The sequence below is a fragment of the Agelaius tricolor genome, unplaced genomic scaffold (genome assembly GCF_023055355.1).
Source record: "Agelaius tricolor isolate 1412-34295 unplaced genomic scaffold, bAgeTri1.0.p SCAF_28, whole genome shotgun sequence".
Lineage (NCBI taxonomy): Eukaryota > Metazoa > Chordata > Aves > Passeriformes > Icteridae > Agelaius > Agelaius tricolor.
Window position 1 is genome coordinate 1,283,849 of NW_027269288.1, and position 17,910 is coordinate 1,301,758.

Consider the following 17,910-nt stretch of genomic DNA (forward strand, 5'->3'; position numbering starts at 1 on the left):
GAGGGCGGGAGAGGCGGCCGGAACGGCCAATCAGGGGCGGGGGCGGGGACCCCGGGTCGGCCGGTGAGAAAAGCTAGCTTGGCAGCCGCGGGCGAAGCAACCAATAAGCGCTCGCTCCTGAGGAAAGGCAGGTGTCACCGCCAATAGGTTTTCGGTGGGGGGCGGGGGCGGGTTGAGGAAAAGCCAATGGGGTCGCTCTCCGTTTAACGGGCGGGCCGGGTGGCGAATTGCGGCGCGTGCGGGCGGGGCGCGCGGGGTGGCTAGCCGGTGCGCGCCGCCATTGTGGCCAGTTCGATCGGTATCGGGAGCGGAGAGCGGAGCTCAGCGAGCCCGGAGCAGGGAGCAGCCCCCCCACGGCCGGCCTCAGTCACCATCACACCGCGGGAGGCGGCGCAAACAGCAGTCACCACCACCGTCCGCACCGAACAGCCGCCGCCATGAGCAGCGAGGCCGAGACCCAGCCGCCCGCCGCCCCCGTCCCCGCGGCGGCCCCCGCCGCCCCCGCCGACTCCAAGCCAAACGGTGGGACCGGGAACGGGGGCAGCGGCCTGGCCTCGGCGGCGCCTCCCGCTGGCGGGGACAAGAAGGTCATCGGTGAGGGCAGCCTGGGGTCCCGGAGTGGGGTGGGAAGCCCCGATCCCCTGCCCCTCCCCCGCCATGGCTGAGGGTGGCGCGCGCTCCCTTCCCCCCCGAGGGGCGGTGCGCGCCCCCTCCCCGCCCCCGGCTCGTGTCCTCGCTCGCTAGCTCGCGCGCGCGGCGGCCGTTAGTCGCCCCCCTCTCCTTCGCCTCCCCGCGCGCCGCCGGCCCCGCGTGCCGGGTGGGGGCGGGGCGGCGCAAGATGTCCGCCACGCGGGGCCTTTGTGCGCGCGCCCCGCCACGTGCCCCTGACGCGCCGCTCCCTCCCCTCCTTCCCCTCTTCACTCTGCCCCTTCCCGCAGCAACGAAGGTTTTGGGAACAGTGAAATGGTTCAACGTGAGGAACGGTTACGGCTTCATCAACAGGTGAGCGCCTAGACGCGGCGGGCCTTGTTACGGGGAGGCCCGGAGAGGGGGGCACGGCGCTTGTGTCGCGTGGGTGACAGGCGGGGCGGGGGCGGCGGTGCCTTTGCCGCCTCTCTCCCTTCTTGCTTAGAAGGAGCTGATGAGATGCGCCCTCTCTCCACCCCGGGGTTTCTGACCCGCTCGGGGCTTGCCTGGTTGGGTTTTGAGTCCTTCAACCTAGGCAAGAGCTGCGCTCTCGAAGCGAGTCTGTTTCCACGGCGATGTGTCTTACATTATGGTTCATCCTTTTATGGTGTTCGGGTTTTTTTTTTTTTCCCCTTAAGGATATAAAAGTACACTGGCTGTCAGCACACGCAGTATTTGTTTAAACTGCTGCGTGAAGTTCAGTCAATGCAAGCAAAAATTGCTTTTAGCACTTGGTAGTTAAAACACGCTCTAATGAGGACACCCCCAACATGCAGGAAAATGAGCAAAAGGAGCACAGTTCACACAGTCTTCTGCCACACTCGAGTGTATGGACTGGTCTCATGAAACAAGTGCCTAGAAGATTCTTGTTATGACAGTAGTTGATGTGAAAGAATAATTTGAACGCTTTGGGACTTATTTAAGTACCTGAAGTAGACCTGTCAAGGAGAGGAAGTGCTCTGCAAACAAGTTTCTTAAAAATGGGCAATTCTTGGCCCCATTAGTTGGGGGGGCCTCCCCGGAGTGTTGCCAGAGCTGTTTCCCTTAATTCGTGGTACTTAAACTTCCCAGTCTCAGAATGAGGTTGCATACTGGAAAATCCCCCTTTAGGCAAGCAAATACAGTGTTTTTATTGGAACTTTTATTTATGTTTGGTTTAAACACTGCCTTTTGGAACTGCCTGTTACTTTATGAACTAGTCTAAATTGTCTGTCAAGCTCCTTAATTGGTTTTGTGTCTGCAGCTTTACAAACTTGCCTCCCAGTCTGCCCACTTGGCCTTGTTCCTCATGCCATGCTTCAGCTCCCAGTGTTGAGGAGTCACCAGTGCTGAGAGCTGTCGTGTCGCTGGCCTTGGAAACGCCTCCCAAATCCCAGCCACAAACCCCACCTCGAGGGAAGGCTTTTCCTGTTTCCTCGGCAGTGAAAATGTTCTGTGATGTCAGTCAAGCAAGGAAGCAGCAGCAGCTAGTTGAGACATCCGAGTAGTTTCCCCAGTCATTACTTTGGCAGCTGTTTAATCCCTGAGGTTGCCATTTGTAATGAGAAACTCAGCATGATCTCGTATTATCAAGAGATTAGAGCCTGGTAATTGAAGGGGAGGACATTTCCTCAGCTCTGGAATCTTTGCTTGGCTGTAGGGAAGCTGTGCAGGAGCTCCTGCCCTTGCATGGCTCTGTTTTAGCCAGGTCTGCTTTCAGATAAAATGAGGCTATGGAACTGAAATGAGCTTTGATGTAGTTGCATGCTCACTTCAGGTATTTCCTGTGTGTTCTTAGTGATAGAGGTGTGATTCTGTTCCAAAATAGGAAGGAGTTTGAATTCTGGGTCTTTGATGGTTGTTTCTTGTGTTTGCCAAAATAACAAGTGGATGTGCAAAAGCCACTGGCTTGGTCTGTGCCATAGCTGGAGCTACACTGTCTGGCATGGTATTTGGTGCCCTGCTGGACTTGGCATCTTCTTAGTCTGTCTGCTTGTCTGTTTCCCTTTTTCTAATATATTTTAGTGGATAAAAGATGTGAATGGAAGAGTGGTATAGTGCAAAGATCAGTTGAATTATTAGTTTGGCTTTCAGAATGGGTGTTTCTCTTGTACCCTTCCAAATTTTCTTTGAAAAAGTGATGGTCCTGTTGTTCCGTCATCCACATGACAGCATGCTTGCTGCTTCCAGATGTGCTTGCTGGAAAACAGCATTGGGAGTGATGTGGCCAGTGTCATGAGGCTGTAAAAATGACATGGTGTGTTTTTCACTTGATTCAGTGAGCTCTGTGTGACCTTGTTAGTTGTCCAGCCAAAACTCCGATGTCCTCTTGAATGGAAACTGCTTTGCAAATGGATTTTAAAAACAAGTATTTGGTCTGGTTGTCCAAAATTCAACCTGTAAAAAAGTACAAGGGGTCCATATTGTGAATGAGCACTTCCTACCACTGTTTTTCAGCTGAGGCCGAAAGAAGGTGCTCAGCATTTTTACTAGAAGCATGTTACTATTCTCTTGTGAAGGTTTTCAGCGTTTTGGGCATTATATTTTGAAGAAGAGTCTTTCAGCTTTGGCTTTGCAAGGGCTTCTGAGTGCTGCTTTCTTGGGGCTTTGGAGATGACATAGGAATGGCTCTGCTTTTTGGCTGCCTTTTCCCAGTAACCTTTGTGGTCTGTAGGCATCAATTTCAAGAGGAAACAAGGGGACTTATTTTTACTGGTGATGTCTGATGGAATAGCTGTAGCTTGGATGGAGTTTCTGGAAGAAGTTTAATTGTCAAATCTCACTTTTTAAAGCTGGGAGTAAGGAGCACCTGGCTTTATCTTACTAAAAACCATCCCAAGTATTCTGTTTCCACTAGCCATGAGCACTTCAGTTCAGAGCATGTTTTTCACACAAGCTTACTTATGTCTTTAACTAGGAAATAAAAGCCATTTTGCTGTTGATTCAGGCTGTTCCATGCTGTAATGAAACTTAACACTGCAGTGAGGGTGGGTTGGTGTGGTGGGAGCTGGAGTGCTTCAGGAGTGGGGGAGATGGCTTGTGCAGCCCTAACCAGCGCAAGGTTGTCTCTGTTGTACCTCTTCAGAGCAGAAAAGAAACTCCTGACTGAAGCTGGTACTGAGCTGTGGTTGTTCAGGCTCATGGCAGTTGCGAAAGCTCTGCCAGGGTCACGCTGAAGGATGGGTGCTCTTGGGTCCTTATAGATACAGACCTGAGCTCTTTTCTGTTTATTGAGAGGGGAGACCAAGGCTTGACCAACTGTGCTGCCTTCATGGGCAGCTGATGTTGCTGTTCCTCAGGTAAGTGAAACACTGAGGCTGAGGGGTTGTGAGGCTACAGTGGCAAGGGCAGAGCTGCTTCCAAAAGCTGCAGTAGCCAGTCTCCCACAGAGCACTGCTGGGAGGGAGTGAGTGTTCAAACATCTCTGATGATGGGATGTGAAGGATAGAGGGGTGTGCAGCAGTGAGGAGGAATGTGCCTTACTGACCATTCAGCATGCGCTTTGCACTTTGTGTAAGCTGATCTCTTTCCTACACACAGTAGGAACTAGTTTGGAGCAGGTTGAGGAGTAATGCTGAAAGCCTGTTATGATAGATCTGCATTTTGCCTTTGTACCAAACAACCGAATTTTTAATTTACTGTGCATTTTATTAAGTTCAATTTCCTGTTGTCTTGCAGGAATGACACCAAGGAAGATGTGTTTGTCCATCAGGTAAGATTTCCTTGAAACTGAAACATATTCTCTCTCAGAAATTGCCTGTTCCTGACCCATTTAAGTATGATGGAAGTTGTGGAAGAGCCTTGCCTTTTCACTGTTACTTAAACACAAACAACTGATTTTTGGTTGCGTTGCAAGAAGAACCTGCTTGCACTTTGGGGTTTTGCACATCAGCGAAGTGGGCTGAGGTTGTACAGTGATGAGAATTGCACTCGCTGCTAGTATGGGCTGGGGATAACTGCTTGGAGTTCAGTCATCTTGTGGATTCATGAAGAGGTTAAGTAAGCATCTGGAAATAAATGAATAGCTTGCAGCAGGGAGAGAAATTAATTTAACTTAGGGATGAAGTGACAATGAAACTTTTTTTCCTAGGCAGAATTACAGATTTTATTGCTATAGGCTTTCCATGAAAGTCTACCAACATTTTAGTACAGGCTTTTCAATTTAACTGATATGTATCCTTAGATATGATGTATGGCAAATAGGTAAGCCTCTGGAAAATAGACCAAGAATGCACACAACACCTGTGTCTTACTTTATGGAGCAGGTTTGCCTTGGTTTAGTTCTTTGTCTAATTAAGAGGCTGTGATCAGCAATTTGCTTTTTGCCCTTTCTGGCTCAGGATCTCCTTAGTAAGCAGACCACAAAAAGTTCTTGGTGGAGCCTGCTTTACTCTGGCATTTAGGAGTCATTCTTTTGTCTCAAGTTAGGGATATGCTGCTGATATTAACACAAAGGAAGGGAAAAACAATGCCTGGAAAGTGTTTTGGTTTTATAATCTCTCAGCTTCATGCTTGTTCTTTGTATGAATTACCAGCTTTTAGAGGCAGTGGTTTGTGAGAGGTTATACACACCCTAAGGGGAGGCTTTCAGACCCGATGGGCAACATAAGGCCACCTGTAAGTGACCTTGACTTACTGGTTGTGTTACAGGACTTGTCATGTAGCTGGTATCTATGTTTCTGAAATAACAGTTTGGTAATGATTTGTTTTAGTGTAATATTTTTACAATTAAGCCGTAATAGGGCTCTAATCAGAAAGAAATCAGGTTGTTTGAGAAGTCTAGCTGTGTATGCTTTTCTCCATCCCTGTTATATACCTCAGGTGTCACAAAAAGCTGTTGGACTGGCTGCTTGTTGTAATAAGGCTTTCCTTAAGGTTACTGAGACTTGTGGGCATGTTTTTCCATTGATTTTGTACAATTTAGGCAGAAGAAATCCAATCAAATTGTGTGGCAGGAATTTATATTAAAGTTGTTACACTGTTACTGCCCTTCATTTAAAGTGTTCGATAAGCAGGACATGCCTGAGGACGGTGTGTATTGAGTATTAACTTGTCTGCTGAAGATGTCATCCAGTACAGCAGAGCACTGAAAACTGAGTCTGTTCTAGTAATGTTGTTTGACAGGTGGGCCACTGATACAGAGGATTGTCTGGTGCTGATGCCTGGAAAAGACCAATCCTTGTTGTGCAATACACAACTGGAGTAGATTTAGGATTAATTGGTTAGACCTGTAGTAGAAACTATGGTGTTGGAAGCCTTGGAGGAGGAGATCTCTTGATACCTGGCCATTTTTATGTTTACAGAGTATGGAACACAGAAGCTTCTGTGTCCTGTGGTGTGTGGGAAATAATGGAGGGCTGGAAATCCAAGAGGGTGATTGGAAAGGCTGTGATATATTGATGTATAGGCATCAGAGGAATGTATAACTATCATAGTGATGTTGAATTTTAAACTCTGATTATAGGAGTGCTTTAGCCAGTGTATGGTGTGAGAGTTTTCCTCTTTGTTTTCAAACTGCCTTTTTAGCCAGCAGACAGCATGTTGACAGGTACTTCCAGTTAATGGTAAAGCTGTTGCGCATTTCAAATAGTCGAGAGCATAATACACGTACATTTTATGACTTCCTGGATTTTCCCAGTTATTCAATTGCTTTCTCAGAAGTACAGGTCTTTCTCCTCAGATAAAGAAACTTGAGTATTTAGTAATCTTAAAAAAAAAAAAAAAAAAAGTCTTCCTTTGTATTCTTATGCTGTGCCTGCACTGTTGTGTTGTTAGACTGCCATAAAGAAGAATAACCCCAGGAAGTACCTCCGCAGCGTAGGAGATGGAGAGACCGTGGAGTTTGATGTGGTTGAGGGAGAAAAGGTAAACACATCTCTCGGGTGTCAGAGCGCACATGGAAAACTCAGGTTGCAGGCTTTGGTGTGGTGCCTGTGGTTTGAGTTGATGCCTGATGACATCCAAGGAGGTGAATGGTTTTTCATTTCTTCACAATGTGGATGTAAATGTTTGCTCAGTACTAGACTTATGCTGTAGCTGGTGGGATGGTGACTGTTTCCCTAATGCTATTTCCACTCTAGGGTGCGGAGGCAGCCAATGTCACAGGACCTGGTGGAGTTCCAGTGCAGGGCAGTAAATACGCAGCAGATCGTAACCATTACAGACGATATCCACGTCGTAGGGGTCCTCCACGCAACTATCAGCAGAACTACCAGAACAGTGAGAGTGGGGAAAAGAATGAAGGAGGAGAGAACATACCAGAAGGCCAAGCCCAGCAGCGCCGTCCCTATCGCAGGCGGCGGTACCCACCTTACTACATGCGTAGGCCCTACGGGCGTCGTCCACAATACACCAACCCTCCCGTACAGGGAGAGATAGTGGAGGTAACATTTGCCTGACATATGATGCTAAACGGGCTTGGTTGCTTTGGAGCAGGGTGATGGGATGCACCTTTTGACACTTCTTGTAGGTACTCCAGCTGATTTTGGAAAGGTTTGGCAGTAGCGTGAGATGAAGTAGCTGAAGGTCTTCATGTTATAGCTTCTAAAAACCAGAGTGTTCCAGTTTGTATGATTAAGTGGAGGATTCTCCATCATGTGTGCACCTCTTCCCTAGAACTGCTGTCCACCTTGACTGAACTGATGACCTTCCAGCTGCTTTCTCACAGTGTGACAAGCTGTGGAGTTAGCACATTTCTGGTTGGGGCTGAGGAGGTCTGTGGCCTGATGTCTTGCAGGGTGCTGACAACCAGGGTGCAGGAGATGGCAGACCAGTCAGGCAAAACATGTACCGGGGTTACAGACCAAGATTTCGCAGGTATGCTGCAGATCAGCTGCTGGTTTTAGCCTTGTTCAGCAACAGAGCCGGGACATGGTGATGCTCAGGTGCTGCATAGTTAAAGCCTAGCTTGACTTTCAGGGGTCCTCCTCGTCAAAGACAGCCTAGAGAGGATGGAAATGAAGAAGATAAAGAGAACCAAGGGGATGAAACCCAAAGTCAGCAGCCACCTCAACGTCGGTACCGCCGTAATTTCAACTACCGACGCAGACGCCCAGAGAACCCTAAACCACAAGATGGCAAAGAGACGAAGACAGCCGAACCACCAGCTGAGAACACGTCCGCTCCCGAGGCTGAGCAGGGCGGGGCTGAGTAAATACCGGCTTAACATCTCTACCATCATCCGGGTGCGTGACAGGAGCCTGGGGATGCCATTTGTTGACTTTCTTTTGTTGCTTTTTGTTTGTGCCTTACAATGTTTGGACTCTTCTTGCTCACACATGCTGTAACTGATCTGTGATTGTGTCTGCAGAACTGAATTGTGAGGCTTTGTTGCATCAATGCTGACTGATTGGGAGGACTTAGTTACAAGCTTCAATTGTCATTGATGGAGTACTGTTACACCTAAAATCTTGGCTGTGTGCAGTAGTTCAGGTGCACAGCAGTCTCTGCTCACCCAGAAATTCAAGCAGTGCAAATGTAAAGACTTGAAAGTAGTCAGGAGAAGCTGGGAATTACATGCTGGGATTTACCTAGCTCCATCAGTGCCTGTGCTAAATCCCTACAGGGAGGTGGATGGCATTGAGACCTTGGCATTGAGACCTTGGCATCCATTTCTACAAAGGTGATGCAGAATTAGCAGGAGTGTCTCAGGGGCAGCTTTTTATCTAATCAAAGTGCTGGAAAAGCTGGTAGAAATTGTGGCTTTATCAGAGCATGTGGGGGTTGTGTTGCAGTGCTAAGATGTGGATTCTGGAAGGGTTGTGTGCAGGGCAGGGGCCAGAGGCTGGGTTAGTTGCAAGGGAACCTGTTTGTGGTTGAGGCTTGTTTGGTGCTGACTCCTGAGAGACAGTTCTGCTAATGTGGGAATATTTTCATTGCCAAGACTCTACTTGTTCTGCATTTCTTGTCACCCATGTGTGTATCCGGTTCATTTTGTTCCTTATTACTTGGAGGGCAGGAAAGTGAAAGAAGCATTTAGGCTGTAGTGGGAGCAGTCTGTGTGGTCACACTGATGGGATGGACAGGGGCTGGAGGAGTTGGGCTGGGAGACGGCTCAATGTTGGCAGCAGCTGCAGCCTCTCCCAACTATGGGAGCTTGGGGACTTCATCTGCATGGGCTCTACTGCTTCATGTTCCACTTGCAGATGGATCATTCACTCACTGTCCAGACTGTGCTGCAGTGATCTCTGTGCATTTTTGGTGAACATCTGCTGTATCCTAGTATTCATCTTTGTGGTCAGCACCTCCTGGATGAATTCTTAGAACATAGGCTTCAGAAGAATATGACAAAGTCACCTTGGTTCCTCTTGCTGTGTGGTAGCATTGGAAAATATTGGGTTTAGTTTCTGTGCTTTGAGCAGTGGCTGAATGTTAGCAAAGCCTGGTGGAAGCAGCCTTCCCCATGACGGGAGGGATCCCTGTGGGTTTAAGTTGACTGACTCTTTGGAGTCCTTGGCATTGTTCCTTTGCAAAGGTGGCTGGTGTGGTTGTGGGGGGTGGGGTGGACAAGGAGAAGTGTCTGGTGAGGGTTGCGCTGTGAGCTTGTGACAGGCAGCTTAGGGTCAATTTTTGAGTTGTGGGTGAGCCTTGGTACACAAAGCACCCCGTAACCCTTTGACACCTGTCTGATCAGCCTTTTTTTCCCTCTTTTTCAGTTTAGTCATCAAAGAAAAGACTTCAAGAAATGAAGAAGAAAATGAAATTCCAGCAATAAGAAATGAACAAAAGAATTGGAACTGAAGACCTTAAGTGCTTGCTTTTTGCTGTTGACCAGATTACTAGAACTATCTGCATTATCTATGCAGCATGGGGTTTTTATTATTTTTACCTAAAGAATTCTCTTTTTGGAAATGATAAACGCGTTTTTTAAAAGCCTGGTTTTTCTCAATATACCTTTAAAAGTTTGTAAATTGTTTCATATCTGGTCACGTTGAGATTTTTAAGAACCTCATTTTTAATTTGTATGAAATATACGCCTGATTTTTTCAAGTCAAACTGCAAGCATCTGTTAATAAAGGTCTTAAAGAGTTACCATGTGTGCTTGGGTGTTTTAAAGGTTTTCAGTATTCATAGAAGGTTTGGGGAAAAAAATGACTGCTTTACTCTTTAGGCATACAGGCTGGTGGGGTAAAGCAGAAAAGTTGAAGTAAAAAAACCATTGGAGGTGCAATTGAGTCACATTGGAGAATGATGGGCAGCCACAGAGGGGTGGGAGTTTCTAGTGCTAGCCCAGTGTTTCCAGCTGTTTGCTGGTTGTGTCTTTGCTGGAATACAGCACTTGCAGACCTGACTTGGTGTGATGGTGTTTAAAAAAAAAAGGGGGGAACCCTCCCCCAAAAATGGTAAAATCACACATTGGTTTGGGTTGGAGGAATGTGGAACCTTAAAGCTCACCTCATCCCATACCCTGTCAGTGGAGCAGGGACACCTTCGTACTTGCAGCTTGCAGATTGGGTTGCTCCAATCCCTGTCCGGGCTGGCCTTGAATACTTCCAGGATGGGGCAGCCATGGTTTCTCTGGGCAGCCTGTGCCAGGTTCTAGATACCAAAAAAGTCCCAAACTTGCCATTGGGGCTGTGCTATAGCACAATTGCTCCATGAATGCACTGCAGAGCCAGCTGGGTGCAGAAGCATGGAGATGGGGCTGTGCCTTATGACAAAACTGGCTTTGCCTGCACCCCACTGCCATGGTGAGAACCTGGTGAGTGGGGGCTGCTCCCTCAGCATGGAGCTCACAGCTGTGCCATGTCTGACAACACCTGTTAGAACCACTGCAGAGCACCTGCAGGAGGGGGTCACTGTCCAACGGCAGTTTTTGGGACCCTTCTGCATACTAGTGAGCTCTGTACTCTTAAGAATTTTCCTGTGGGCTCCAGTGTCCCAGTCATCCCAGGTGTCCCAACAATCCTAGTGCTCCAGGCTTTGGTCTCTACGCCTGCTAATGCTCACACGTGCTCATCCCCTGGCTGTGCCATTTGTGAGCATCCTGCCCTCCAGACACTGCTGTTTGACAGCACAATCTCATCTCTGCTCCTTCCTACCACTCAGTGTTTGGATTTTCTCCTTTCCCAGGTTCCTGGGGTCCTGGGAAACAGGACAGACTTGCCCTAGACATTCCATCTTGCAGAAGTGTGAGAAGCAGTGCTAAAAAACAGCTTTGCTGCCTTTTGACTTCATGTGAGGGGGCAGATGGCTCAAGAAGACCCTTACAGCTCCTCTAGGTTTTGGATGCAGGTGCTTTGCAGCCTGGCTGGGCTGCAGGAGTGGGACTGCGAGTCTTCACACCTGTCTGTTTTGGGGACTGACTGCCCCTGCAGCACCATCTGCTTGGGCCTGGAGCTTGACTTTCCTCCTCTCAGGGTGACAGTGCCAGGGAGATTCTGCTTGGTTTCCCTGTGCTGCAACGGTGTCTGTGTGCTTAGCTTGGGGTGAGAAGTAAGGGAATGAGGCCACAACCAGTATTCAGTAATTGAGGGTGGTGGGGATTGAGTTGGTGGGTTTCAGGTTCTGGTTTGTTTTCATAATGGTTTACAAATGCTGAAAGATAATAATTCATTTGGAAAACAGAATTCCCATTTTGTGTGAACTTAAAAACCACACTCTTAGTAGAGCATCTCCATCAGGCTTCAGACTGACTCACCTCCTTCTGTGTATGGCTTCGGTCTTCCTTCGTGATCCCCTATGAAAACATCGATAACTAAGTATTCCAGACTCTTGGTTTTACCCAGTTTTTGAGCACAAGCCTCGTACCGCCCTGAGTCCGAGCCCAGGGAAGGTTTCCAGTGGGGCTGGTGTGGGAGGGCTACCAGCCACATGGAGTCAGTGCTGCTCTGTGTGGAAAAGACTTCCCACTGAATTCTCCCAAAGCATGGGCTGAGCAATGTCAGAGGAATTACTCTGCCCTCAGTGTCCTGACAGCTTTTCCAGAGAACAGGGGCATCTTTCCTTAAAGCAATACTTTTCTGGGATTTATTTTCATTAAACCTGGCTGGAAGTGGGGAAAACACCCTTCCCTGGCTGACTGCTGCAGTACTTTTGCTTTTAGCAGTCAGCTGGCTACATCAGAACCTGGAAGCAGCTGCAGAAATGTCTCAGTACAGGTGCTAGAGCTTTAATGGGGTTGGACTGGCATGGAGAGTGTCCCATATCAGGGCAGGGTGCAGGAGGTGCGGTGGCCATCACACACGGGAATCCATGGCGTACATCTTGCTGGTGGCTGTCCGGGTGGCTGTTCGGCCCCGGGGCTGGGGATGCCTCTGGGGTTGACAGCGGCTGCTGGGGGCTACCAGAAAAGAGTTGGGGTTGTGTCATGGCTGGCAGTTGCAGGGTGACTTGAGACTGCCACAGCATGGGGACACGGCAGGAGAAATTAACTGAGACAGCCAGCAGGGTTAACTTCCACCCCATGGGACCAGGCATAAAGATTGGAGATGATGTCTGGAGAAGCATCATCTGCCCAATGTCCCTGGTGGGAGGGCTGTATTTCAACCAGCACATCCCTGTAGCCACTGTCTCAGGCTTTGGCTGATGACAGGGATTCAACTTCAGCACAGCTACTGCTTTGAGTAAACATCAGCACACCTTCATCAGGACCTGGAGGCCCACAGAGTGGATGGATCCCTGCACCCTCTTCATGCCCTTATAGGGTTTATCGGGCCCCTCACTCAGCCCTGTTCTGCCTTGTGTAGCCCAGCCAAGGGGCACAGGTTGGGCACAGAGGGGTCCCCCTTGGTTAGGCTGGGCCCTGCGAGAAGCCTGTGTGCCCTCTGAGCTGGTCCTTTACCCCTTATATCTGCAGGGCAAAAAGCTACTTGAGATAAGATGGGGTGGAATGAGACAGACTGACCTGTGCAGGCATAGAGGCAGCAGGTCAGCAGGACAGATGCCACAAAGCAGCCCATGGAGCCAGCCATCCCCAGCCAGCACGACCACCCAAAGTCATAGTGGACTCCCAGGAATATATTGTGTGACACCAGCATGGCCCTCTCCACGTAGACATCCACTGCATACCACACAGAGCCTATGAGACCCAGGATGCCTAGGAGAAAAGGGGCTTGTTAGAAACAACCATACAACACCCCATGCTCCCCAAGCCCTGCTGAGGGGGTGCCACTAGCTCCCAACATGCTCCCCAGCTCCCTGTGGGACATGAAGTCTGTTTGCTTCAAAGCTCTCCCGGTCACGCACTCCCAGCACAGAGTATGACTCCAGCTCCATAGCACATCTTCAGTTTGACACAAGGATCTTCCTTGAAGAAGGTGATGCAGTCAAGCCCAAGGACCAGTGTGGCCAAAGCCAGGCCAGCCAGGAGATCTGCCGTGATCATCAGGGTCCGTGTCACCACGATCTTCACTGGGCAGAAACGTTAAAAACAACCAGAAACAGGAATGAGGAATTACCAGAGGAACAGGGGTCTCCAGATTTCTGCCCATGTTCTTTTTGACTCACCCAGCTCACCAGTGGCCATCACACTGGAATCCACCAACTCCATCCCTGCCATGGGCCAAGGGAAGGTGCTCAAAAAGCTCATCAGAAACTTAATGAGGACTTTAACCCATGATTATACCAGCTCAAGAAACCAAACAACTCAAGGTATACCCATCAGCACCTGGTACGTTGTTGCCTGCTCAAGCCATTCTTGAGCAGAGGACACTCCTGCTTACACTGTTTTTTCCTTCAAGTTGTGTAGCAGGTGTTTTAAACAGCAAATGTCAATATACCAGTGAAAAACTAGAGCTGGCATGGATCATTTCACTAGCTGTGATGGGACTGCCCTGCAAAGCTTGCTTCTCCCCCAGAGCAAGGTGGCAGTCCCCCCTTAGTCCATACCAACTACTTTCCTTCTCCACTGCCTGAATCTGTGTTGTTCCATGTCATGACCCAACACAAAGGTTCTCTCTGCAGGGCTTGGTATGCCCTGTGCAGGCCAGAAGAAATGTCCCTACCCTGATGTGACTGTCCCTGAGCTGTGGGCATGAGTCCTTGGCCAGTGGGAATGGTCCTTGCTCTGCCTGCAGCATAGTGGGTTGCAAATCCTAGGCTTTACATGCTGGAGCATGTTTGTCGTGTGGTGGCACAGCTTCACAGCATCTTTCCTGCCTGATGACCCCATGGCAGGTCTAACTGCCAAGTTTCTGCCAAGACCAGGCTATTGTGGAGGAGATCAAGAGCAGCCCTAGGCTGGTGTGGCTGACTGACAAAGGGCAGCTTGGCACAATGAAAATCACTTTCCCTCTTGCCTTTCAAGAAGACTCTGAGCTGTGAACTTAATAAGTGCCTCCAGGCCAGGTCAGCTCACCTGGGTGGTCAGCCAGAATTGAGTCATATTGGTCGCAGGTCCTGACCCCATCCTGCATGTTGGTGACACACTCCCTCCAAAGGCCCCGGCACTTGTGACTTACCTGGAAGCAGGAGAAAGGCACTCATGCAAAAAGCACCAGGGTCTCCCCAGCTTCCCATGGATCTCCCAGCCCAGCAAGGCAGATTTCAGGCTCCCACTACTACACCTGGATATGTCCTGGTGACTCCCTGCCCATACCTGCTCTCTGTTTTCTCCTGCTCCATCCCTCTACCTCCATAATCATCTAATCCTTCAACTTAAAAAGCAGTGGCTTTGCCCCACCATGTCCCTTTTCTAAGCCTGTGGAGCCAACCTCATGGATGGCAAGGCACCCATCTTGCTCTCAGCTACTCACCTTGAGGATGATGGTTGCTTTGCTCACCTTAAAGGTGGCTACTCTGCTCACCTCCAAGCTGTCATCAGCATTGACCATCCAGCAGTCCGTGCACGTGGCCAGGAGTAGGAAGAGTGTTGAGAGAAGAGCAAGCCCGAATGCTGTCACCTGTAGGGCTGCACTCATGGGGAGACCTGCAAGGGCACAGAGATGTTCACCAACTCTGCTCTGGGTACTTCCAGACACCCAATCTTACAAGGACAAGGTGCCACCGGGGCCAGGCATCCTATGGATACTTAGGAGTCATCTGGGTTCTGTCTCACAGTGCTCACTTGCTGTCAAAATGCTCTAATATCCTCAGCCAAGGTTGGGCCACAAGGTTTACATGTAGAGAGAGCTTTTAGACACACAGTAATTTTGTAGTGGATACATTCCCACATTGGTTCCCTCTCTTCCAAATAGAAAATGCCAACCATCAGTACTTGCCCTTTGGCAATCAATAGATGCTGGAAACCACTGTCAAATAACTGCTGCTAGGAAAACCTGTGACCTAAGTATGTCTCCAGAGAACCTCTAGACACCTCCATCCCTGCCATATGACTTGGTGGGTACATCCTCTGCCTTTTCTTACTTTAGCTTTTCACTCCAAGAAAAGCTATGAGGTGTTGAACGTCCAGGTTGGAGTACAAACAAGTGTCCCATGGAGACGTCCTAATCTTAAGCACAAGCCCAAAGACACATCTCCCATTCCAATGGGAACAAAGGCTGCTGGGGCATGATGTGGGTGCCCTGAGGAGCTGCCAAGGCTTTCCACAGAGGAGAAGGGAGGGCACCATTTGTTTTCCATCCTAGATGGATGTTTTCCATGCCTAGATGAAGGGACTCTGGAGAGAGGGGAGCTGTGCCCAAGGTATGAGCTGGGGACATTGTGTCTGCAAACCCTGGACAGGAACCCTATTTTGTCATGTTTTTCAACCCCAAAAGCCAAATATTTTACTGCCTGAAGTTGCAACCACTGCAACAACCCTTTGGACAGGGATTCATACAAATGAGTTAATTAGCAGCACCAGATGAGTTTCTGAGCTACATGAGTTAATTACCGAAATGATAACTCATCATGATCCTTGTTTAGTACCTCCAGCCAGAGGCTGCCCACCCTGGCATGACACAGGCTCCTGTGGGGCAAAGACAGAAAGGAGGGTTGTCCCCACACCCAATGTGCCCCATGTCCCCCCACATCCCCTCTTGAGATCTCACTGGTAGTAAATGCATCACTCTCCCATCATGTCTGAGCACTTCCATCAGCTTCACTCCAAGTGGGCAGTCTCTTAGACCCCAATTTACAGTAAGTTTTTTTAATTCCCCATGCTCTCTTCTGAGCTAATTCCCCAGAGCATTATTTGTTTCTGCTAGAGCCCAGCTGTTTTGGAGCCTTTGAAGAAAATCTGTTCAACCACTTCAGTTATACAATCAAGAAAAAGGAAGAGAAAGAAAATCTTAATGCTGGGAAAAATCAGCTCTAAACCTTGTTAATAATAAAAGGTGTTCATGGAGAGCATGAACTATTTACCTTCACTGCAGGCTCATCCTTGTTGCAGAGGGAGTGATGACAGAATCTCTTTGTTGCTGATGATTTGAGATAAGGGATGTAAGTCTGGAAGGCTTTTAGGTGCTGATGGGATTGGATCCTGACTCATCTAATGGAGTCAGGGATAGGCAGCAACAGCTGGAGCTTGTGCTGGGCTATTTAGGGTTTGTCCAAGGTATGTCAGCTGGGTTTTGTGCTCTGAGACATGATGGGCATCCCTGCAGTTAGAGCAGTCATAGGCTGGGAATGGAGCCTCCCCAAAAATGTCACATGAGGAAACCAGTGGAAACCTGCTGGGAACTCTCCCCGGGTGGGGGACTATGTGTGCTAGACAAATAATCGTTTTTTTATTAGACCTTTCAATTACTGCCTAAAACTGAGTGGCCTAAGACGCTGGAATGGAGTAAGATCCAGGAGTGATACCTGAGTTCAGAGGGTTGGAAGGGGCCAAAGAAAGGAGCTGGAATGCCACGGTGGTAATGAACCTCTTTGACTGGTAATTAAGACCTTTCTTTTTTTCCCATTAAGCAGAAAACAAGTGAAAACTCCTGCAGCAGTGATAGCTCAGGTACCTGTCTGGTCAGCCCCCAAGGATGTGCCTCTGAACCTGAGTAGCAGCATCCCAGCTGTCTGGCACTTGAAGCTGCCCTAAAAGCTTCAGGTTTGTTCTCTAATCCCCTACTGTTTGGATTACACAGGATCTGTGTTACAGCATCCTCTGAGCATCCCTGGGCTCAGCTGTGCCTCATGGCTCTGCCACCGCTCACCCTCATCTCTCATTTCCATTCGTGGGTCATAGTTGAGGTGCACTTGGGTTTTTAGGGTGGGTTTTGCTTTTGTTGTGTTTTGTTTTTTTGGGGTTTTTTTTTCCTCTAGATAATCCTCTGCAGCATTTTACTGTGGGCATTTTGGCAAAACACCAATCTTGGCAAATCCTTCAGCCCTGCAGAGATGCCCAGGTGCCTGATGTGTGAGATTCCTGGGGCTTTGAGTTATTCTATTTTCCCAGAATTCTGGCACATGGCAAGCCTAATGCTTTGGAATGCAGCAGTGAATTAAGGCCAAAAATGTTCAGAAGGGTTTGCTAACCTTCATTTTCTAACCCTTACAGATCAAGAATCGTTCTTGGACATCTATGACGCATGAAATACTGTGTGACCACAAGTGATACAAAACTGTACCTCCATGGTCTTGGCAACACATATAGAATAGGTGTATTTATATTTTCTGCTCTGTCTAGACACTCAGTTTATGATATATCAAACTAATCCGCTTTGTTAATCCCCAACTGAAACCTTTTTGGGGGTAAAAAGAGGCAGGTAGAGGAGCAGAACTAGGAGCAGTCTGTCACAGCACAGCTAGTCTGTAGCTGAACAAGGTAAATCTGGCCATAACAAATCCCATTCGTCTGCCCTGGCTCATTCTAGAAAAGAGGTAACAAAAACCTCAGCCAACCCTGTTCAAGCTTAGATGCAGATATACCACTGGCCAGAGAGCTGGGGGAGAGAGGTCCCATCCAATCAGCTATCTAAGCTGGGAGATTCAAACGCCCTATAAAGAGGGCAGCCGCATTCAGCTCAATGCTCTTTGCTGGTGACTCTGTGTTGTGTCGTGTGTCTGTCTCCCACCCACGACTCCACATAACAGTGGTCAAATGATTAAGCTCCTTTCCCGGGTTAATGACAGTGAAAATTGGATCTTGGGTTTGCCAAAAAAATTTTGGTTTGTCAAAACTATGAGGTTTGTCACAACCATGTGTTAAAAAAGTGCTGGCAAGACCCAAACCTTGAACTTCAGCAAATATTTTACTAAAAAAACCTGCTGTGGCTGGAAGGGAAAAAAAAAGAAAGATGTTTTCTGAGATGGGATCATCTCAGAGAACTAGAGAGGACTCAGCAGATGCTGTAGGGGCAGGACAGTGAATAAGAATTATTAAAATCACCACCAAATTCAAACAGCCATATCTCAGATGTGTGAGAAAAG

The 17,910-nt window shown here is 48.6% G+C and overlaps 2 protein-coding genes across 5 annotated transcripts; one reads left to right on the forward strand and one right to left on the reverse strand.

Moving 5' to 3' along the window:
• The first annotated feature begins 266 nt into the window (after positions 1-266).
• YBX1 (Y-box binding protein 1) lies at positions 267-9,696 on the forward strand. 4 transcript variants are annotated; one of them, XM_071448848.1, is made up of 8 exons: positions 269-594; positions 939-1,002; positions 4,345-4,378; positions 6,442-6,531; positions 6,747-7,049; positions 7,403-7,482; positions 7,573-7,850; positions 9,326-9,696. In XM_071448848.1, exons 1-7 carry the CDS (start codon positions 438-440, stop codon positions 7,817-7,819), a joined length of 975 nt encoding a protein of 324 aa, XP_071304949.1. In that variant the 5' UTR covers positions 269-437; the 3' UTR covers positions 7,820-7,850; positions 9,326-9,696. The 4 variants fall into 4 exon arrangements, with proteins under 4 accessions (XP_071304951.1, XP_071304949.1, XP_071304948.1 ...); XM_071448847.1 differs by having other exon boundaries at positions 270-594; positions 9,321-9,696; XM_071448849.1 differs by having other exon boundaries at positions 273-594; positions 7,585-7,850; positions 9,321-9,696.
• A 2,102-nt stretch (positions 9,697-11,798) lies between these two features.
• LOC139600679 (claudin-16-like) lies at positions 11,799-16,113 on the reverse strand. Its single transcript, XM_071449042.1, has 6 exons — positions 15,910-16,113; positions 14,412-14,533; positions 13,964-14,066; positions 12,853-13,017; positions 12,512-12,703; positions 11,799-11,947 (listed from the first exon to the last, which is right to left on the reverse strand). The coding sequence occupies exons 2-6, from the start codon at positions 14,523-14,525 to the stop codon at positions 11,844-11,846; spliced, it is 678 nt and encodes a 225-aa protein (XP_071305143.1). The 5' UTR covers positions 14,526-14,533; positions 15,910-16,113; the 3' UTR covers positions 11,799-11,843.
• Between the last annotated feature and the right edge of the window lie 1,797 nt (positions 16,114-17,910).

Coding starts and splice junctions, on each gene's coding strand:
- YBX1 (XM_071448848.1), top strand. CDS start 438: ATGAGCAGCGAGGCCGAGACCCAGCCGCCCGCCGCCCCCGTCCCCGCG. Junction 595..938: donor CGGGGACAAGAAGGTCATCG/GTGAGGGCAGCC, acceptor CCCTTCCCGCAG/CAACGAAGGTTTTGGGAACA. Junction 7,483..7,572: donor TACAGACCAAGATTTCGCAG/GTATGCTGCAGA, acceptor GTTAAAGCCTAG/CTTGACTTTCAGGGGTCCTC.
- LOC139600679 (XM_071449042.1), bottom strand. CDS start 14,525: ATGAGTGCAGCCCTACAGGTGACAGCATTCGGGCTTGCTCTTCTCTCA. Junction 13,018..13,963: donor AATTCTGGCTGACCACCCAG/GTGAGCTGACCT, acceptor GTTTCTGCCCAG/TGAAGATCGTGGTGACACGG. Junction 11,948..12,511: donor CTGCCTCTATGCCTGCACAG/GTCAGTCTGTCT, acceptor CTTTTCTGGTAG/CCCCCAGCAGCCGCTGTCAA.